The sequence below is a fragment of the Centroberyx gerrardi genome, chromosome 6 (assembly GCF_048128805.1).
Source record: "Centroberyx gerrardi isolate f3 chromosome 6, fCenGer3.hap1.cur.20231027, whole genome shotgun sequence".
Lineage (NCBI taxonomy): Eukaryota > Metazoa > Chordata > Actinopteri > Beryciformes > Berycidae > Centroberyx > Centroberyx gerrardi.
This window is the reverse complement of record NC_136002.1, coordinates 17,419,009-17,442,679: the sequence shown is the minus strand read 5'-3', so window position 1 is coordinate 17,442,679 and position 23,671 is coordinate 17,419,009. Positions and strand designations below refer to the sequence as shown.

The following is a 23,671-nucleotide window of genomic DNA, read 5'->3' as shown; positions in this document are numbered from 1 at the left end:
AGCTATTATTCATTGGTGGTGCACACATGGTTTCACAACAAGCCAATCAACTATTGCATGGCCATGTGGAGGGAGTGTGGTCCAGCCACAAGTCCCACAGGAGGGACCAAGATCCTGCTATAGGTTCATTGTGACTCAGGAAACAGCAATGAGAGAAATTCACAAACTTAGTATAGACCTCTGGGAATTGTGGGAAATCTATGATGTCATTACAGGCCACTGTGGACTAGCCGTTCTTCTCAAGAGGAGGCAGAGAGAGAGAGAGAGAGAGAGAGAGAGTCAGGGAAATGGCCAATCAGATGGGCCTGCTAGCTTGAGAGGAAAGTTCAGTTGTTTTCCCACGTTGTCCTTATGTTGCAAACACTCTGTTTATTTAGACTATAGACAATTAATAGGACGTTTCACTTTTCTTCATTACATTACATGACAGCCAAATGTTGTTGCCGTTCTCTGTTGATACTCTGAATCTGACGGAGTTGTATACGATGAGTGCAAAGACTATATAAGATGTAAATGCATTAGATATTAATGTGTGGTCTGTGAGAGAGTGTGTGTGTGTGTGTGTGTGTGTGTGTGTGTGTGTGTGTGTGTAAAAATGTGCTTGGATTCCATCATTAACTTGTATAAATATTTCTCTCTATTATGCTTATACAATATTTGTAAAATTATTGCCTCTCATTTAAAGTTGCCTAGGTCAGCCTTAACTATCTGTATACACTGTTAATTACAAAGACACTATAGATGATAAATAGGCCTTGCCACATAAATAGTGGATAAGAAAAAAAAATCACTGTCCTAAACACACAGCATAACAGTCAAGTGTTGGTCCATGTGCAACTTGTTCCTTTCTCTCAGCGTTCGCACTGGGAAAAGCTTGGACGTCAAGTCTGGACCTTGACCAAGTTCAATATGTAGAATTTTGATGTGAATTTCAACATGTTCTTATTGGTACAATCTGATCTGATTGTAACAAAAAAAGACCACTCTGTAAATGAGACCCATGGGATTTCACTGTACATTTATCTGCCATTCCATCTACTTTCTTTCTTTCTCACTCCCCCTCCCGCTCTCCCTCGCTGTGAGCCCACAGCTCCTTTGGGAAGGTGTTGGGACGATAAGAAACAGACAGTCTGGAAAGGAAGGAGAGGCAGGAAGGGTGCGGGGGAGTGGAGCGGTGGGGGTGTTACAGCTGAGTCTAGTGGTTTATTCTCTTTCTCTTTATGATTCCCAGATGTTTGTAAAACACATCCTGGTTTAGATGAACTACACATGGACACACACACAAACAAACACACAATACACACATCACCATGACCAAAATGATAACAACTGATAACTACGTGTAGTGTCAATATACAAGCTTTTTTCACTTCATACCTGGGAATTCAAAATGCCATGGCATCCCTCTAACATTACAAAATGCATTGTCTGTTAGGAGTCACATCATAGTCCATTTTGGAGTATAAAATTTGCCATGGTGCAGATTGTTTATAACGTGGTTTCCATATTATTATTCAGGTGCTACTTTACCAAGAGGAGAGACAGAGAGAATGAATGAGAGAAAAAGACAAAGAGATAGAGAGAGAGTGAAACAGAACAAGAGAAACAAAGAAACTCATGAGGCAATGATATCACCATCATAATGGTTTTGTGTTACCTTAATTTATCCAGGTTAAAAATCGTAGAGTTAGACACTTTTAACCAGAGCTGCCCAGCACAACCACATTCTTTTACTTAGTCTTAGTCAAGACCTGTCAGGGAAGGGGAACGTTGCTCATTCACTTTCCCTCACTGCAGGTTTTCCCAGCTGTTTTGGGATTCAAACCAGTGACCTCGTTTTGTCTACCTCCACTTCCTACTTCACTAGTTGTAAATAATAACAGTCTGTACAAACAGGCCAGCCCTGTGTGTGTCTGCATGTGTGTGTGTGTGTGTGTGTGTGTGTGTGTGTGTCTGCATGTGTATGTGTGCGTGCGTGCGTGCATGCGTGTGTTGTATAAATGAGTGCTTGTACAGTATGCACTCATTTATGTTAGCCTCCCCTTATTTCTTTTCCAGTTCATAAAACATCCCAGAACTGTTGAAAATATGCCTTCTGAATGGCTTTTTCTCCTTTCTGGATGCCTACTGCTGAGTCTATGGCTTTACAAATAAGGCCAATTACAGTTGCTTCCAGGTGCGCCTGCTCACTGTGAGCCAGTGTGCCACTGGTGGAGTGAGCCAGTAATGGCTCTCTTGCTGGGCTATAAGCCCATAAGGATGATGACTAAATGGACCAGACTTTTCCTTATGCTTCTCCTTCTTTCTCTCTCTTTCTCTCTCTCCCTCCCGCGTGTGTGTGCATGCGTGCATGCATGTGTGTGTGTGTGTGTCTGTGTGACTTGTGACTAAGGATTGTAGAACAGGAGCACCTCTGTGCTTTGACCTTCTTCCTCCTTCCCCTTTTTTTCCCCTGATGGACCCTTTTCTGACATATTTTTCTTTTTTCCTACCTTTACTGCTGAGTCATACATTACATTGGTAGCCATTTTAGAGCCTTGACAGTGACATAATGCAGTAGTAGCCATCATAGGCCTGATCATGTATTTATCCTGCAAGTATCTTCTGTTTCTACTGCAGCCTTCTCTTTATTGAATATAGTGTAGTAGAACCAAGTAGGTATATCCATCCATCCATCCATTTCTAGCCGCTTATCTGGGTCAGCGTCGCAGTGGCAACAGGGCAAGCAGAGCAGCTCATGTCCTTTTCACCGGCAAATTCCTCCAGCTCCTCCTAGGAGGTCACCTGGCACTCCCAGGCCAGCTGGGAGATGTATTCCCTCCAGTCCTGGGTTTGCCCCAGGGTCCCCCCGCAGTCGGTCATGCCCAGTACACCTCCAATGGGAGGCGCCCGAGGATCATCCTTACCAGGTGCCCGAACCACCTCAACTGGCTCCTCTCAATGTGAAAAGGCTCTACAACAACGTCAACAACAACAATCACTGAGCTCTTCACCCTATCACAAAGAGTGAAGCCAGCCACCCTGCAGAGAAACCTAATTTTGGCTGCTCGTATCCACAATCCCAACTGGATGGGACAAGCACCTTTTTCAGGAGAGAACCACAGCCTCAGACTTGTAGGTGCTGATCCTCATCCTGACTCTGGCACACTGAGCTGCAAACCACTCCGCTGCACGTCAGAGATCACAGTCCGATGAAGCCTGGAGGACGACGTCACTCTCCAGACCTCCGCTGCACCTTAATATCCTGTCCATGATATCATAAATAAGAGAGGGGACAAGCTGCACCCTTGTCAGCTTCTGATGCCCACCTTGAAGGAGTTTGACTTAAGGCCAAGAATGCGAACAGAGCTCTCACTCTAACTATATAGTCTGTATAGGCTCGTAGCAGCAGCTCCAGCACCCCATACTCCCGCAGCACTTCCCACAAGGTACCTCAGGGAACATGGTCATAAGCCCTTTCCAAATCCACAAAACACAAGTGGGATTAGCAAAGTCCCATGACACCTAAATTATTTGTGAGAGGGTAAAAAGCTGGTCCACTTTTCTGCGACCAGGATGGAATCTGCATTGTAGCTCCGCAATACGAGGTTCGACAAACGTCCAGAGTAAGTATACTTAAGAACAAAATTTCAGTTCCAACTTTCAGCATTTCCTGTTGTGCAGTTCCATACTCAATACACTATATAGTAAAATAATGTTTCTTCCTTCCTTTGAAGAGAGGATGTCAGGATATAACAAACGACATGCAATAAAAGCCTGACTGCTTTGATGGAATTCAGCTCTCCACACATGCAATTCAGAGCACTCATGTGAAACAATATGTGAGGCAATATGACAAATATACAAATTCAGGGGCTTCTTGAATACTCTTACAGTAATGCTGAAGTGTGGGTCTACACTAATTGTATTTTATGCAGACAATAGGGCAAATGATAGGAATACACAGAAAAAGGGAAAAAACAGTCCTGCACAGTCCAAATGAATGTATTGGCCAGTAACCACACATGCACACTAGGAACTCATGAAGCCATTACATTCATTCTCTACAACCAGAGAATCGGCCAATGTTGACCATAGCCGCGTTTTCTTGTTTGCAGAAAGTTGGCTGATTTACAGCTGATGACATCATCCATCACAACCAATCACATACTAGCACTGCTAAATGTCCAGCCCATTGCTGTAGCATTTTACAGTTGCAGCTAGCAATCAACTAGCTTAAAGCATCTACAGCATAGGACAGTAGCACAGCAGTGTGGTTACTAGCTGTCCAAATGCTCAGTATGGATACAGATTAGAATGTGCAGCAGAGGCTTAACCACTACACTATCCCCTGAGGAATGGCTGCTATTTCAGTGTAAGTACACTGTCTGCCAATGGATATGGATGAGGTGATTCAAGGGGGTTTATCGAGGAGAGTCTGGCCTGTTTTGTCCCAGAACAAAACTCCTTGGCAGGTCCTACTGGCTGTTAAGCTTTGAATCGTCTCAACGTGTGTCCCGGATTGAATGCTTAGAACTGGACAAAAGAGTTGTTTGCATGACTTGGGGCCGTATAGAGGGGGAAATGTGAAATATTCAACCTCCCAAGAAGAATATCATTTTGTACTTTTTCATGTTAGCGTGTGAACCATCTGACAAGGAAACATCAGGACCCAAGACTTCAAAACCTTCCTGCCAGTTGTATAGCTAGTTGATTCAGATTATACAGACTCATGATTCTGTATAGATAAATGTACTCAGATTACATCATGCAAGTGGCAGACATTGATGTGCACCCAGTCTATTCCAGCAAAATGCAATTATGTCATAATGGGGTCCTCATTTACACACCCCCTCTCTTCCTCCAAGTGTGGTTGGAATCTTTCTTTGAAAGCAGAAGACACTGACTGTAAATAAAATCTAATTCATTACATTTCATCTTACTTCAGTCCGTTATGTACATAGGCAATTCCATTTGAGACACAGTAATGCAGTTAGCTAGCTGACTAGCACATCACATGGAGGAAAAGATCTTTTCAGGGTTCACATCAGGCTAACTGTGCAAGTAAAATCCTTCAATGTCTCTATGGACACTGAACTCTGACCTCTGTATACTGGAATCGATTTGATCCATAGAAAACACTGGCTAATGTAGCAGTAAATACATTCCCTCGGGAAGCTTGTCACATACTTCAACCTCCATATTTACAGAGGGTTTGAGGCAGCCTGGTTTGCACCCATGACTGCCTTTTTGTGTTCTGCCTGCCACTCAGGATTTCAGTTGCGAGCTCCACATGTCAAATTAGCAGTGGTAATAAACCATGCAGTAGGACGGGCTATGGGAGTTTGTAACCATTTGTGCTTTCTTTTATTTGCATTCCAGCATTTTGTATTTTTGTATAGTGAGCATTCTTGATTCTTGATTGTCTGCTTGCGTGTATGTGTGCATGTGTAAGCAGAGTTAGCGGTGTCAGTGAAGCAAGATTAAAGTGTGGTGCCAACATGCTGTGAGTGCCATGGTGCAGCAAAGGGAGGGTGGAGTGTGGGTGGAGGAATCAAGACAGGCAAAGTGAAGGAGGCATGGTACAGGCATGAGACGGATGGAGAGAACAAGGTATGGGGAGGATAACAGGAGAGCTGTAGTAGGGTAGACAAGGATGGGAAAGGGCCAAAATCACAAAGGACGGAGGAGAGAGCTTGGACTCCTGATCTGTGCTGGCCAGAGTTCAACCAGGGACAGCAGGGAGGGAGGGCAGGATGGTAAGATGGAGGGAGGAGGGTGGGATATGGACTGGTTCTGTCACTTACAGTAAGATCAGCGGGGATGTGAGGCCTGGGCCCTCTCAGTGAGGATGAATGTTGCACATGAATGCATCCCCCCCGCGCACACAGAAACACACACACATACACAAACACAAACACTGACTGTGAAGTCTGTGCGAAACATGCTGCCTCTCAGTAAGGATAAATGTCACAGAAAGACAGCCGTTTAGTACCGAGGCCCTGGGCTGTTTCTGACCTTAGCACAGGAGCTGTTTCTATTGATGCTGCTTCTCCATTTATTTGTTTCAGTGTGCGTGTGTGTTTCTGTGTCCGTGTCTATGTGTCTATGGCTGTGTATCTACAGTATGTGTGTTTGTTTGATGCGCCAGCGTGTGCAACCACGCATGCACGTGTACAAGAGTCTTTGCCTGTCTGCCTGAATACATCTCCATTTGTGCATTTGGTAGCTGTCAGGAAATACTTAAGAACTATGATTTTATGTATGATTATAGTATGATTTGACCATGTTCATGAAAGTAGGGGACATTTTGAGTGCGGGATTTTGCACATTGTTAGATTGCTATTAAAGGCATCCTTTTGTCAACAATCACATTTTAAGGGGAAATGTGAGGGAAAACAATTAATGTGGCGACCATCTCACTTTCCATAATTGAACAAATCAGCCATTGATAATCACAATATATTGCGATCCAAATGCCCAAACATTCTATGGCGAATAGACAGTGGGAGTGCAGACTGATCTGATGCTAAGTATAAGCCCCTTGGGGTTTATATGGCTCCCTGGAACTTTATGAAAGCTGATCAATGACAAACAAAAGTGGTGGGAATCATGTTAACCCTGTGTGTGGGTGAGTGTGTGTGTATGTGTAAGTGTTTGGGCTGTGTATGTGTGTGTGTGTGTGTGTGTGTGAGGGGGTGGTCGGGGAAACGAAACTGAGCCGGCTTGATGTTTATTAAGCTTGGCACAGTTAGATTAGCTTCACTGGCCCACAGGCTCTCTCTCCCCCTCTCTCTCTCTCTCTCTCGCTCCTTTTCCTCTTTTCCTCTCACCATCTCTCTGTCTGTCAGTTACGTAGGTGCTGTTGAGTTAAAAGGTTTGTTTGCTTCCTTAGTCTTTGATGCAGCATGACACGCCACACTGTCAAGTCTTACACTGTGTCAAATCGAATCTGCAGAACCAAAATTTGTCAAATTACTCTTTCCGGTTATCAACTTCACCTCACTGAATAAAAGATGGATGAGTTATTATGCAAGTATGATGACACAAGTGAAAAATGAATGAATGAATGTAATATAGTGAATGAAGTTAATGCAGACATCCTTGAAAGGCTTTTGACATGGCGGTCGCCGGGTGGAGGTCGGTAGTGATTGATGATCTGCCAATAAATAAACTGAACTAAAATAGAGACGAACAAAACAGGTATAGTAATATCAAACAAAAATCAAATTACATACCCAAAACATCCAGTTAACAGCGGTCCTCTGGGAGAAAATAAATTGTTGATGAGAGAAGCCTAGGCAAGCTTCTAGTCGGGTCACGAAAAGTGCAGGCAAATAGTAGCACAGTACATTGGAGTGCAGAACGGCATCTCAGAATGGCCGACTCTTTAGTCCTTGTCACAGACGGGCAACTGAGTGCAGCTGACGACTACCCAATGCATTTATCTAATAAGCTTGCCACCTAAAGTATATCTACATAAAATCAAAATCTCATCAAATGTCATTCCTGCCCATCACTGTGCAGTGTTGCAGGTTAATGTGTAGCTTGTATGGGCAGCTTGTTAGCGAGGTGTGAAGTCTTTACTACTTGATTACTGGGCCATACAGTCATAAACCTTATCTGGTCATTACCACACTGCAAGCAACACAGATCTCCCATACCTCAGCAAAGCCTATAAACTGTGACCCAATAAATACAAATGTAGTTTTGGGGAATGTGAAGTGTGGAGAATTTTCTTGAGTCATTTTCTCACATCTCTATAAAATTAGAAAGAACATTTCAATGTGGTACTATAAGGTTCTATTTTCCATCCAATCACAAACTTCAATGTTTCAATAAGGACCGCTTCGTGGATCACCACATGTACAGTAAGGCAGGGTAGCATGATTTCATGAGACTGGGTCCTACGGTGAGAGAAGAAATATCTGAAATTTTGGTGCCAGGATCAGAAAGTAATGAATTGAATAATAATAATAATAATAATAATAATAATAATAATAAAAATAAGTTTATTTATATAGCACCTTTCAAGAACAGACGTCACAAAGTGCTTCACAATAAAACAAAGAAAGAAAAATAATGAACAGAGCAACAGACATTAAATGCAGACATCCAGCTAAAAACATAAGACATCACAAAAATGGATAAAGAAAAATTAAACAAAAGCAAGTCTAAACAAATGGGTCTTGAGCTGCTTTTTAAAAGCAGATCTTAAGTCCAGTGGGAGAGAGTTCCAAAATATAATAATACAATGTTACCTACTTACTGTGTTACCTATTTACTGTATTTCAATGGGTCTTGCCTCAGAGAAGTGTTGCGATTATTATTATGCTATGCTCTGAATAGATTGTGAAACCACATCATGATGTATGCGCTGACAATTACCAATCAACTGCACAGAGCCACACAGGCTGCAGCGGGACAAACAACAAACAAGACATTATTGTGAATAGCAAACAGGTATGAATAGACTATTAGCATAATGTTCAAAGGCAAACAACTCACGTTGGATAGGATGCTTGTCTGGAGGACAACAAGAGGCTCTTGGAGTCACTCGCATACACACACACACACACACACACACACGCATGAATTTTCACATGGCCAAGCCTATGAATAACACTGTTTTAATACACTTGTAAGTCTGGGCCCAAATTAACCAAATTCAAGAGTTTTTGTGTGCCAGTTAGACACGTGTACACACACAAGCACAAATTTTCATTTACATATTAATGACAAGAGTCACAGGCAATTGTTCATGTTTGCTTTTGTTTTATTCATGAACTCATGTGGCCACTGCATGTATGGTATATATGGTTTCCTGCTCACTGCCCTTTATGACGACGCCCATTCGGTGGCTTGGTGACAAAATGGATTGTTTGTCACTCACTGTGGATTTGCCTTTGGTTGGAAAACACTGAATGATGAAAGATGGAGTGTACGTGTTTTTGTGCTTACATGTGTGTGTAAGGATGCACGCATGTTCGTATGCTTACGTGCATGTGAATGCATGTGTGTCCGTGTGTTTATGTGTTTTATGTGTGTGTGTGCATGGACACGCACACGTGGTTGTGTTTTGTAGCTTGAGACGTGCCCAGAACAGAGTTTGGAATAACAAGCGTGTTCTCGGGCGCTGCAGTGTTCTGGCTAATCAGATGGAAGAATTGGAAACAGGCAGTCGAGTCTCTCTTCTATCATTCTGTTCACTGTGAGGTGGACTCACGAACAGCTGTCTGCATGCTCACGCACACACACGCATGTACACACATACACATACACGGAATCTTTACAGAGTTCTAAACCAGTGTCTCTCTATATTTCTGAAAACACTTCGGTGTAACAAACCAACAAAATTCCAATGCACCCCAAATCATGAGTTCCTTGCATGTCACACGAAATGTCTACTTTTATGTTCTCTATATGGATTTTATTAACATTTGACATAATTCTCAGGAACACCTGAACACACAATAGTATTAGTAGTACTTTGATTATTACAGATTATTGTTTGACATTCAAAAAACAACTACATCCTTTTATCATTAGCTATACATCCTTGATTAACAGCATTCTTGTACCAAGCTCATCATTGCATCTTCATGTTTGAATGAAGTTCAATAACCCCACTGGTTCAAGAGAGACTTTATTAGTTGATAATCCAATTTATTAAGAAGATATACTGTCTTTGTAAAGGCCTCATACTGCACATCGCTGTGGATAACTCGTAGCATCAGTAGTCTGATCTTGTAGCGAACTCACAAGGTCACAGACTCTGTTAAATATTCATAATATCAGGCCTTTCCATGCATTTCATTGGTATTTGTTGTAGGCAGCCACACCGCGTCTCTCCATCTCAAGCCACTGAAACAATCAAACCAGGTTAGGCCTTATTTGTTCTGTTTAAGTGGCATTTCTAAATCGCTGTGGGATGGGTAGCTCTTCTTTGGCTATGAATGTGTGTGTGTGTGTGTGTGTGTGTGTGTGTGTGTGCATTTGTGTGTGTGTTTGTGTGTGTGTGTTATCCCAGCGGATCGCTGCGGTAGGAGCTGGGTAGATTGTTGGACAAACACACAGTGAGTGAAGGTCAGTCAGAGGGGGCAGATGAGGGAAGGTGAAATGGAAAAAAGGAGGGATGGGGTGAAAAAATAGATTGGATCAAGACCGGTGGCGTCGCTCAGGTACGGCTCCTGTTAACACATCTCTCCCTTTCTCTGCCTCTCTCTCTCTCTCTGGCCTGTATGGTGGTGTCACACAGTACTGAGTGTGCAAATAAAAGAAGGGATGAATACTCATGGTCTAGTTTAATCCCACATGCTAAACACAGCTCACTCTCTTCAATTTCTTATATGTCAATCTATCTTGGTATTACAGATGTTTCAGTCTGTGTCAATTCCCATGCATACTGTACACACACACACACACACACCCACACACATTCAGTCTACACAATTTCCTACACTCTCACACAAACACTTTCCCTTGCATCTGGCCCTTTCCCGTTCCCATGCCTCTGACTCTTACCTGAGCTACCAGTGACACACACACACACACACACACACACACACACACACACACACACACACGAACACAGGCCCCTATCAGAGTCCTGATAAGCAGGTTTTTATCCATGGATTCCTGAAGGGTTAGCAGCCGCAGCTTATCATGGCGCTGACGCAAGGCTATCCTGCTGCCCAGGGAAGAGTGTTTTTCTAGCTTGACCAGCAGGGAATAACAGGCTTTGGTTGGATTTCCTGGTCTGGCCTGATGAGATGAAGGAGGAGATGGGCCTGTGTGAGACTGGGCGTCTGTTCCAGTTTGAAAGAGACGCCACAAGTTGAGTAGACCGTGCCACTGTTTTTCTGCTGGTGGTAGGAGATTGTCACAGATTTATGATAAGCTTTGTCCTCCTCCTAAAATGTAAGAGAAAAAGAGAAAAATGACTCAAAAGCACACAGAGGATGTGCATTGTTTTTTGTTTTGTTTTGTATAAATGTTTTCATGGGGTAAAGTTTGGTTGCCTGTGACGTCTTGTCCCCCCCCCCCACCCCCCCCCACCCCCCAAGGGAGTGAGGGAGTCTGCTACAACTTAGGTTCATTCAAATGCACGTCTCAAAAGTGGGATTTCTATTCCTCATCTCTTCTGCCTCTTTTACACCCCCCCCCCCCCCCCCCCCCACACCCACCCACCCACACACACACACACACACACACACCTCAAAAGACAGTGGTATGCTCGATGTTCCAGGTCATTACTAGTGTGAACAGGCCACTGTGGGAGATTTATCCCTGGTGGAGAGCAACAAACAGGATATGGTGCATTTTCTGCTGCACCAACACATAAACAACTGCTGATGCATCGTATGGTAACGATTAAGGGGAGAGAGAATTAGACTGAGCGAGGTGTGTGTGTGTGTGTGTGTGTGTGTGTGTGTGTGTGTGACTGTGGGTGGGGGGTAGGATGCTGCATATTTCTCACTGTAATATGCATTTTAGCACTGTCTTGTTTAGCAAAGCATTTCCATCAATTCCTTGGTTCTGTGGTGAAGTTTCTGTTATCTTGTTTTCACCTTACATTTTTAAAGGCACTGGAATGCCATAGCTGTGATAAACCAGTGCATATAGCCACCAAATACCTCAATAATTAAAATGAAATTCTACACAACATGAGTTAAACTTCCACATAATCCTGTTGATCTTGTCATCTTTGTATAGAGAATCAGTGTTTTTATTTTCTTTTTTTGTACTGCATTCATGTCTACTGCTTCTTCCGTAACAGATGCAAGTCTGCATTGATCAACTAACTCTCAGGTGCTCCACAACAACCAATATTACTACCAATATGTTTGCGATTCTGCTGTTAGTTGTTTGTTAGTAATACTAAAAAAACAATGCTTGTTTCTTCTAACACTAACAGAAGCACCCATGAAGATCAGCCTGGCCACTTATATCAGCAAGGTGGCCAAACGCGTCTTGTGCTGTGATAAATTCACGAGATAGTCTGGCTTGTGAGGCTAACATGCCCCTGTTCGAGCTTGACGATATGACCAGTTCAGTGAAAAAAGTATCATGTATTTTTTGCTCTGGTCAACGATTCTGTGAGAATTCAGTATCCCCTCTCCAAATTGTGTGGGAAGTAATTTCCAGACGGGTGTATTTTTTTCCTCTGTAATCACGTCAGCAAAACATTTTTCTGTGAGAAAATAAGAAAAAACGTTTTTAAATGTCTCACCACTCCAGCCATAATAGTACCCCATCTCTCTAGCTGATTGATTTAACCATAAATTCTGTGTATTATGGAAAGTTTCTAATTAGATTAGAGAGACTTCATCAGCAAAGTGGTAAAAATATAACAAAACAGATGATAAACAGAAAGTACTAGGTATTCATTTGTTGAGCAGCAGAGATGAACCCAGAGATAGTTCATTTGTTTCCATGTTGATACGATATCTTACACACCACTAATCAGGTTTTGACAAATCTCACCACTCCATTCTGGCATTTTCAAAATGACTTTGATTTGCCCAATATGGCTTTAACATAATTTTGCACATCGGTTGTAAAAGGTTGTAGATGTTGATAACAGCACTATTTCGATTACAGTCTATAATTTGTAATTATCTTTTCACTGCATATAGTCTATGGGTTATGGGGGCAATTTTTACAGTTCTTTATCTTCAGCACAATAAAGCCTGACTGATCAGTCTTCTGATGGTTATGAGTGCAGTCAGCTATTATGCTGCTATGACCACTTACAGGTATGTATTTGGTATTTTCCTATGGAAATAAAGAAAGAAAAACAAAAAGCTGAGCTTGTTCCTAATCCTTATTAGAGAGTTGTTTTCCTTTAAGTATTTACTTGGCAGAGGCTTATAAAGGGTTAAATTGTCTTGGGCCATAATACACTAACTGATTTATAAATAGAGGCTCATATTTTGTGTATCTGGTATGAAAAGTTTTTTAAACTAAAAAAAAAAAAGGCAAGACTTTTGGGCCAGGTAAACACCTAAATCAAATCAGCAAGACTGTGTGTTCCAATTCATCAGTATCTTTACCTTTCACCCTGGTCATCTCACAGGTATATCTGCTGTTTTTTCTTTTCAGAATTAATTCTTTTTTTTGCATATGGTTAAATTCTGACAAATTGAGGGCATCCAATAACCAAAACAAGGTGCATTTCACTCATTTACTCATGAATTTACTCATGAAAGCAATTCATGCACAGGCATTGCCTTTTGTACTCTGGAGTCAATCATAGTTGCAACATTTAAATATATTTTGTTGCCAGGGCAAGGTTTAATACATAATCTTCATCAACATCTCATTACAACCAATTACACTACTTCAAAGGGTTTAATACACAATACTGAAAAATAACCAATGCAGTGCAATGTGTAGAAGCTGAGACCTGGAGTCACAGACAGTGAGCTCAGGTCTGCTTTGAGAAGTATTAATCGAATGTTAAATCTCCAATGAAAAAAAAAGAAGAAAAAAAAAACGATTGCCTGTATTTGCTGAACACTGGCATGTTTTTGTTTTTTTTAAATTGCAAACTGCCTGTGCTGCCTGCTTCTTCAACGCCTGTCGTGGACTTTACAGATGCCAGTTACCTCAGCCTCAGGCTATATGCCATTTCTACACTGTCAGAAAATAAGGTTCAGAATTGTACCTTTACCTTGTGTCCTGACACAGACACCGCAGACAAAAACAAACAACAACAAAAAAAAGAAAAGTTGCATGTTGTAGCTTAAAGAAAATCATTACAATCACACACATAATAGTGCTTTCTTCCTTCTTGTGTATGTTAAAACTTGTTTTAACATACACGTCTGTGACATCCTCAGGCATTCAGTCAGTAATTTGGTGCGCGTTGTTTAGAGCAATGAATTGTGTGTCCTTGGAATCCAATTGTCTCCACAGTCGCTGTTGGAGTGTGCCACTGCACTAAAAGCGTCGAGTGCCACAGGCTCCTTCAGAGACTGCCCCCTTGGAGCAGGAATGGGTCAGAGCAGCACCTTCAAATAACATTTCTAGTGTTTAGCAAAACATGGAGAGGCAGAGGGAAGAAGTGAGAGAGAACAGTCATCTCACTGCTGCACGGCCCCCGGAGACACGGTCCCTCCCCTCTCCTCACATTCGCACGTGCACCCACACTCAAACACGTACAGTGGCACACACACGTACACACGTACACACACACACACACACACACACACACACACACAGCAGCGGCAGCATAGTCTGCTTTCTCCTTCAAGGGGCACAGGCAGTCTGTTGTCCCTGGCAGCCAAACAACTGGCCAATGACGTCTCTCTGGCCCAGTGTGTCAGAGCATGACGAATAGTTTTATGTGCTATTATCCAAAAAGGTTATGACAACAGGAACACATTCTATAATGTCTTACTGTAAAAGAAGAGGTATATTCAGGAACGCATAGGACCAGATTGTAAATTTTACAGGCGGGTGTGACTTGGCGATAAATCAAGAGCAGTGACACGTTCAGCTTTGGTTTACATTTTGACAGTCGTAATGAAAACACCATGGTGATGTCTCAATAACCTTGTGCGTGTACAGTATATGTGTGTGCGTGTGTGTCTGTTTGTCTGCGTGGAATAGAGAGAGAGAGAGAGAGAGAGAGAGAGAGAGTTTGAGGCAGTTTGAATTGCCCAGCTCATTAGCAGTAGTGTAGAGAACTGTTTGAATTAAAGCACTTTGTGCTCAATGGTTTTCTGCTCATCAAAAATACAGCTATGTAAACATTAAGTCTCAGCCAGCTGAAAGGAGAGAAGAGAAGAGAAGAGAAGAGAAGAGAAGAGAAGAGAAGAGAAGAGAAGAGAAGAGAAGAGAAGAGAAGAGAAGAGAATTTAAAACCCACTCCTCAAGTCTTACTCTTTTGCTTTGTTTTTGTTTTTGTTTCTCTCTTTGGTTTTAGAGTCATAGATATTTGATTGGAGTTGGCCCACAACCATGCAAAGTCCCTCGGTGTCTGCAAAGTCTGAGCATTTCTTTTGCACTGTGGAAGGTATTTTATATGGCAAGTTGTTAAAATGTTTCAACATGCAAAAACTCTCTCTCTCTCCCTCCCTCTCTCTCTCTCTCTCTCTCTCTCTCTCTCTCTCGTTCTCCCGCTCTCAAAAAGCCCAGAGGTCCAAGTCAACCATGACAGAGCTAATTAGTCACCCATAACATAATTAAAAACTGTTATCATTATGAATCACCCCATAATTTGGAAACAAAAAAACTTGCAGTGTTTTGAAAATCCAGGTTGTTTTTTAGCTCCATCTTTGCTAATGATTGCACCCGGCGACCCTTTCAGATTTGGATTCTGTTACCAGAAACGGGAGCGTTGGGTCCAGAAACTCATGTTTAAAATTCTATTTTGGGGAGCTTTGATCTTGAACCCAGCTTATTATGTAAAGGTTAATAAGGAGAAAATGGCTACTTCTTGGATCATAACTCACAGCTTATTTTGGTACGCCATTAATCATAACTTATGCTGCAGAAATATTCAAAGCCAAATATCATGCAGTCTTCTTGATGCACGAGGAAAGCACACATTGCTTTCTCTCTTCTCTTTAAAGTTGCTTTCTGTTTAAAGTGGGTTTTTTGGTGACAACTTGGATGATAAGCAGTTGTTGTTGTGTTGTGTTTTTCAATGCACTTCCCAGAGATCACGTCAGAATCAAACAGTGTTGCCAGTACTGTGTTTTCCCTTGGATTTTCTGTTGAAGTTTGAGTTTATGTATTTTCTTTGTCTGTTCAGCCTTGATGGCTATCGCTGGTTATGCTAACTACTGACTTCAAGTTTATTCCAAACAAACTGCTGTTGCTGCTGCTGGGAACGCAAAACACAGAGGATTTTTCCCAGTGGGTGTTCAGAACAGCAACAGTTTCACCAGCACTTCTACGTCTGTGGACTGACGGCATCCACCACACCCCCAAACAAACACCAGACGAGTGAAGCAACTATGAATAACTGAAAGGCAGAATTTAAGCCAGCGCCTAAGAGCGACCATGTCTACAGTACATTATATAAATATATCAAACATGTTTATTAAAATGATATAACTGTTTAGTCTAATTAATGCCTAATAAATGATAGCAAGACCTACCGGTCGAAAAGAAAAAAAGATCCACATCTGCATCTCTCCTCACTGTCCCTTCTCATCTTTGAGTGCTTTTCATCTTGGAAAGGCAAAGCCGATGTTCACTCTACTTTTGGCTCAAAGACAGTCGGTTTCCTTCTTAGCACGCTTGCTTTCCTCTGGGCGATTAATATGTTTCTTTTTTCCTTGGATTTCCTGCTGATGAAGTTTGAGTTTCTGTAGGTACCGCTCTTTTCTTTGATGGTTCAGCCATGGTGGCTATCGCTGCTCATGCTAACTACTCAGTTCTTCTTCAAATAAACCTCTGTTGCTGCTGACAGAAACATAAAGCAAATCACTCTCTGTGCACCATAAGATTTTTCCTGGGAAAGACCTACTAGACACCAAATGTAGCAAAAGCTTTCATGAACTTGGTATAGGTTGAATCACTATTGTGTTATATCAATCGGCAATAGAGACAAACAAAATTTATATTTATTTAGATAAAAAGGTCATGGATTACTACTTTAAAAAACAACAATCCACTTAGACAAATACAAACGTTTTATCTAATGCATGTCTTTAGTTTCCATGGGCCTTTTGTTTCACATTTGACCACTGCAAAAGATCGATTGGAGCATATACTGTATATATTATGGCTAGTTTATGTCTTTATACAGTTTTTATATGGACTCTCATATATCATAGAGGGTCCGAGATTTATTGCGATGTACATAAGACTCGTATACATCCCAGAACCATATATGGACACCATGTGAAAAAGTCTCATCCACTCTGACACAGGCCAGGTCATAAAAGGGATCTTCCACACATGGTGTCTGTATAAATGCATGCGTCCAGGATGTTTAAGTGTCTCACTCTGTGCGGGCATTCATTTACAGATAATCTGATGAAAAAGAAAAAAAAAACGTTCCGTTCTTTTGGAGCCCTTCACGACGATAGATGACACTATTGAAACACTTCCTTGATACAACCGGCGGAGCGTGTCTGGAGAACGTCTCAGAGAGCGAAGGTCAAAGAATGTTATTATCATGTGCTACCTCTGCCAAGATGGGATTTACTGTGTGTATGTACAGTATGTATGTAAGTGCTGATGTGCAGTACCAGCTGTCAGAACTAAACCTCGGCCCAGACTGAATCCTCTCCTCCGGTGCGCCTGGTTTGCCTTATAGTCACATTATCAAGGCTCAGCCGAAGTGACGGAAAGGATTTTTTGTTTGTTTCTTGGGGATTAGTTGCAGTTTTACAGGGCATTGTGGGTGTCGAACTTGTAAACATGAGCCAATGGCAATAAAACTGTCTACCTGGTACAGGGAAACTGAACAGTGAGCTAGAAAAATGAGCCCACATCATCCTTGCAGCTTTAAGTCACCAGTGAAACGGCAGCAAATTTTGTGAAATATCCACTGTGATGGGTTGACTACAACATTAGATTCATGCCCTGATCGCACTTGATATGAACCCTATTGTGTAACACTGCATGCCAGTGGAACTATTATAACAAAACAGTGTTATTAAGCTACACCAAAAGCTGTAATAACTCAAAACTATTAACAGGTAAATATACTATACATTTGACATGCTGATGAATGCATATACAAAAACCTGCTGTATATCTTGATATCTTGTATCTTGATCTATCAGGCAGATGTTTTGTAACATTTCAAAAAAACTTTATTTCTAACCTGTTTCTTTTTAAATCTTTCAATAATGTACACTTACTTAAAGCACTACTAATGATCTCTGTCCCAAAGAACCAATTTACATGATTTAGTTGAGTTAACAATATAAGAGAAAGAGACAACAGCTTTGGAATAGCTTTGTGTGATCACAGTGCATCCTTTTTAATCCGCTCATAAAATGTAGGGCAAACAGGTGAAGGCTACCGACTTGTCCTGGGCTAGCCTCCCAGAGAGAAACAGGAGGCAGAGTATGATGCGATTTAGGATTATAATCCAAAAACAATCATGGATGGCAAGATTATTATCATCAGAGCCCATTGTTGTTTGTTGTTTGTACGTTTCATTGTGTGGTGTGTTGCGTAGTTTGCTTTTTGAAGTACATATTTGGTCACAAAAATGAACTGTCAATGTATGTCACCAGGTTAAAGGAAAGTAAAGTAAGTCTTTGGGGAGATAAGGCCTATCCAGTGCATACATATGAAAAAATAGATAGTTTCAACACAATCAACATTACAGAGTAATAATATTACAATATTAAAGATCATCCTCATCATTACTACTAACACCACAACATCAGCAATAATGTTGTAGTAGTGCAACAATATTTATTAGGACTGGAAACTTACCCTGGCCACTGGCCCATAATGAAAATTCATTATAATGTTCCTATAATGTTTCAATATGGACTTGTATTGTGTCTGTGGTATTTAATAGTGAGTTAATAGTGACCTTTGAGTATTCATGGTATTGTTTTAACTCTTGTAGTACCACTATAATATTCCCAAAGGTATTTTCTGTGATATTTGTATAGGATACTAACATTTATGACAGGATTAGATACTGTAGTTAATTTTCGTAAGGGGCAGCTCCATCTCGGAGTAAAATCCAGGAAATCTTCATGTAAACATGGCATCCATCCACTCAGCACTGAGTCACATCCAGAGCAGACTGCAGCCTGCAGAGTGAAACAGTGGGAAGAGCTGAAACGTGACGGAGGAATTACCGGAGCGGCACAAAAAAGGGATAGTGTCTAGTGGGAGGAGAGCGGGAGGAAGAAAGAGAGAGAGAGAGAGAGAGAGAGAGAGAGAGAGAGAGAGAGAGAGAGAGAGAGAGAGAGAGAGAGAGAGAGAGAGAGAGAGAGACTGTGGAGGAGAGGCAGTGGCCTAGATGTGTGAAACGCCAGGAGTTGCTTTTTTGGTTCACTGGCTGATTACCAGGGGCAACTGAACAGTAGGGTAAATGAGAGGTAATGGGGAAGTTTTGAACCACAAAAGCATAAAAGTTGTGAACCCCCTGATTTGGGACGCTTTTTTCAATAGTGCATGAATATTTGCTGAACTTTTGTTAAACAACATTTTGGTGTCGCCAATCAGCAGCGCACAGACAACATGCGTTATCATGGGAATTAGACCTGGAATGAAACATGTAGACTGAGACACTCACACAGAGACTAAATATATTATTATCCCGGACGGCCACAGCAGCATTCCGCTTGACTGATAGCGATGGCCTTGGAGGCAGACAGCGACAGAGGTTCATCAAGGAGCGCTCATGAAAAATATCCCCGGGCGGCGTTGGAGCGCAACGGCTACGTGAAGACATGTGTCACCCCGCTGTACCAGGACGCAGGAAGCCAGTCGTGGCTGAGACTCGCCGTGACATGGACTTACCGAGGAGTGTCGTCTGCGGTCTGCGTGGCCTCCGTCTCCGTTATTCTCGCTCTGCTGCTCAGATTGGTCGACTGGGATGTAGGCAGCAGCGACGAAAATAGCGGCGGGTCCGGCTCTCGTCTTCATTTCGCGGCGAGCTGCGCCGCGGAGCTGCTCCTGACTGCGTGGTACCTCGTCTCTCCCGTTTTCACACTCGTATGTGCCTTCTTCTGGGTCGGGCTGTATCTGATTCGCTGCGGGGTGCTCATCCGTACCGCGGTTTTCCTGTTAGCGGCGTGCCACTTGGGCGAAGCCGCGGCGCAGTCCCTCCTGCGCGGCGCCGAGGAGCAGCTGCTGTCCCTCCCCGCCACCCTGGTTGTCCTCGGCTGCCTGGCCAGCGGGGCTCTGCTGGTCGTCCGACTGGGTCAGGGAGTGTCCATCATCGTCTTCATCAGCATCATCCGGGCCGTCTCCCTCGTCTCTCTGAGCAGAGTCCGGGCCAGCTGGAGACCCTACCTGGCCTACCTGCTGGGGCTGCTGGGGGTTTTGCTTGCGCGGTATGCTGACCGGCTCCTGCCGGCCTCAGGGACCAGCGGGACGGGGTGCTGTGGCTCTGTGACCGGGGCGAAGGAGGAGGACATCCCGGTCTTCAAAAGGAGACGGAGGTCCAGCTCCATAGCGGCCTCGGAAATGATGGCTCATACTCAGAGCAACAGCAAGTCCCACCGCAGGACTTCGCTGCCTTGCATTCCGCGGGACCAGGTCAGACACGTCCAACTTTGGACATTTGAAGTTCTGCATGTTAAAATGTTTTCTGTTCGTTTTGCTCATGACCTTTAATTACAGCAGGCCTAAACGCTCTTAGTGATGGACATGACATGCGTGACAGCTTTACGCACGTTTCCTTTTTGGTAACAGGCCACCAAGGATAATTATAGGCAGATAGGCCCAGTAATAGTAATAATAATAATAATAATAATAATAATAATAATAATAATAATAATAATAATAATAATATATTCACTTCGATTTCACTGGTATATAACTTTACAATTTTCAAGCCCTTGTTTATCCTGGTATTCTCGATTTACGCCCACAACAAAGTGTTTTGCAGGGCAACATCCTCTACACACCGCAAACAATGCTGTTTACCTTAGTTCTAATACTGCTGTTAATTTGGTCATCGTCATTGTGCATGACTGTGTTTGTGTTGCTGATAAGCAAATGGACGGTGCACTTAGCAAGCCCATGCCACGGTTGAGTGGTCAGTGGATTTGGTGTAAGATTGTTGTATAGGCCTATCTCTTTGTGTGTGTGTGTGCGTGTGTGTGTGTGTGTGTGTGTGTGTACGTACGTGTGTGTACACTTGCATGTGTGCTTCTGCTCTCCTGGGTGCTGGCCAGTGACGTATAGTGCAGAGATTCCCAAACTTTCTAATGTCAGTGACCCCAAAAAATATACACATTAGATCATATGGACCCACATTTTATTTGATTGTGTCCTACGGAACCCCATCTAAGAAGATTCCTGTTATTAGTTATGATTTAGTATTGAAATACTGTTGGTGGGGCAAAGATAACATCTAGTGAATTAAATAAAAGTGAAATTGAACTACTCCTCATGTTGACCCCTTGGAATCCCCTTAAGGATCCCTGAAGGTCCCGGGACCCCTTTTTGGGAACCACCAGTGTAGTGAATGGAATGTGAAATAAAGAAGACAGGTGTAGTGCTGAAGGGAGGAGTGTATAATAATGTGACCCTAACATCCATATTTTTTTTATGTGGGTGAATATACTCAAAACATCCAGGTAATGAGGTGGATGTGCTCTGCATCTCATCCATACTGCACTGGGTTCTGGTCCGGTTCGATCAGCCAGCAGCGCTTCTCTGTCTGTTTGTTGCCTCTGTTACACTCAGATAGATTGACCTGGTAAATATTTTATTCTTGCCTTAGGATAGTTTTGTTTTTATTAGTAAACATTTATTTTTGCCTCACAAAACCAGAGAGGAAACTGTCACTGATGTACAACTCCATAGTGATTGCTGTGAAAAAATGGAAAAGGTGAGTGTGACAGTATCCAGGATGATTTTCTATGGATCAGCGTGCTGAAATGTGGTTTCATGCTCTGATCTCACTAACTGTGCAGGTGTAAAAACTGACATTGAGTCTACAGAGGCAATCTCTGATCGAATGGTTCTGATTGCCAATGAAGACTCCTGGTTGTATATTATCGCAGATCAGAGCTGTGAATCTGTAGTTTCTAGTTTAGAGAGAGAATTGCCTGTGTTCATACTGATTGGCTTGTCATAGTTCTTTAGAAAAAAGTTGTTAATTTTTCAACTGAATGGTATTTCCTTTTAACTTAGGAACGGACCACCAGAGCTTAAGGTCCTGGGCAGAATCATCTGTTTGCCCCCCCCTTCCCTGCCTTGCCTTACCCCATTTACAAATAGTACTTCCACCTTCTATATCTATTATACTTTGATGCTTTGTCTGTTGAATCTACACCATTTGCAATTTAATACACTTGATATACTTGACGTGTCATGCAGGATTACACCTACGTTTAATCAAACACTTGTTTTGTGCTTTAACTACTGGATTATATTTTTATAATCATTACGTACCATGTCGACGCGACGCCCTGGGTTCGAATCTGACCCAGGACATTTGTTGCGTGTCTTCTCCCTCTCTCTCTCTACTTTGAATGGTCTAAAACTAATAGAAAGTAATAGCTGGACTAAAATCTAGCCAAAATAATCCATTTATTAATACAAATGCATAGTGACAAAGTTAAAGGTGCAAAGAACAAAAAAAGGAAGAAAAAACATTCTGTAGTCTTTGAAGACCCAGCATGTGGTATTATAGGTTTCTTTTGTTTTTCATGTTTACGGCTGACAGACGTTTGATTGCTTAATTACTTTTTAGCCTATACTGAAGCTATTCCCACAAGATTACTTACAGAATATATAACAGCAATAGCATCACTCACTCAAGTTGGTTCGCTCTCAGCTCTCTTGTAGTCTCTGCCTCCCATTGTGCTCATGCCCTCTAGTGACAGGTGAAGATAAAACCAAGGGATGCAGAGGGAATGAAAGAGGAGCTGACCATGTTGCCACAGAGAGACAGAAATGGGGATCCATACACAACGATTTTGAAATCTGAGCTTGTGTCATACACTTATTTCAACTTATGTCAACTTTTTTCCTTTTAGCAAAATAAGTAGCATAATTCAAAGTGTTTAAATTGGTCTTTTTCCTCTTTTGGCAACTTTTCCCTGATCTCCTTCATAGACTTGGAGACTAGAGAGGCCAAGGAAACACGGCAGAGAATGGAACGGCTTGACTGCAGTGATAAAGTGGTTCATCACTGCTCTCCTTTCTATATGTAGTGTAATGGCAATTGACGAGGTTAGTGTACTACTGAAAGGTACATTGTGACCCCGCCTTCTTCAATATGTCAATACTAATTAGGATGATGGTTTACTCTGTTTGCTCATAGTTAGAGGTGGGTATCCTGTGTGTACTTACATACTGTATAGCCTTGACTACACAACTGTTCTCTCTGTTAGATTCACTCTAATCTTTTCTATGATCAAGGTGGAGTGAAACCAATTTTAAGGTGTTAAGCAAATCACTGTTAGTGCCATTATTGTGTGTCACTGTGGTCCAGTAATCCCCATCCCCATACATTTCGCCTTTTTCCGAAGAAGCCTCAAATTGCTGTTTCCATGGAAAGTGCAATTTATCCGAGGTAGTACTCAGTCAGTGTCTGTGTAAGTGATGGCGAGCCATCCATGGCCCTATTAGAGCAGAGCACATGAGCCTCTCGGAGTAGAGTACCTGATCTGGAATCACACAATTCAGTCCCAATCTCACAATCTCATTCGTCCACCTGGAAGCTCGGACTGATCCTACATCAGCTGTCCTGCCCTCCGAGATGCTTGATTGTACATCGCTAATCGGTATCCAGGGAACCCTGAGTTAGTGGACTATCTGTACTATTAGAACAGCACCATTACCCATTCCGCCCCGCCGTCTCTGGAACAAGGTGACAGGAGTGTTGACAAATTGGACTGCCTCTCCCCCTTCGCTCTCACAGCACTCACAGAATCGCGGCTTTGGAACTCAAAAGACCTCACAATTGACCAGATGCCGCGGACAGCGTGTCCTCCGGTGGCCCGTCCTCGCTGTGTGTTTTGTGTGACACTCGAGAGAGACCTAGAGATCTAGGTAGGGCATGGAGGGAGAGGAA

At 42.4% G+C, this 23,671-nt stretch overlaps 1 protein-coding gene across 1 annotated transcript in view; it reads left to right on the top strand.

Annotated features, from left to right (window-relative positions):
• The first annotated feature begins 19,272 nt into the window (after positions 1–19,272).
• LOC139912766 (cGMP-inhibited 3',5'-cyclic phosphodiesterase 3A-like) overlaps positions 19,273–23,671 on the top strand; it is a 60,845-nt gene continuing 56,446 nt past the window's right edge. Inside the window, exon 1 of the mRNA XM_071900667.2 lies at positions 19,273–20,178. Within this exon, the coding sequence (XP_071756768.1) occupies positions 19,273–20,178 (906 nt within the window). The remainder of the gene's footprint in view (positions 20,179–23,671) is intronic.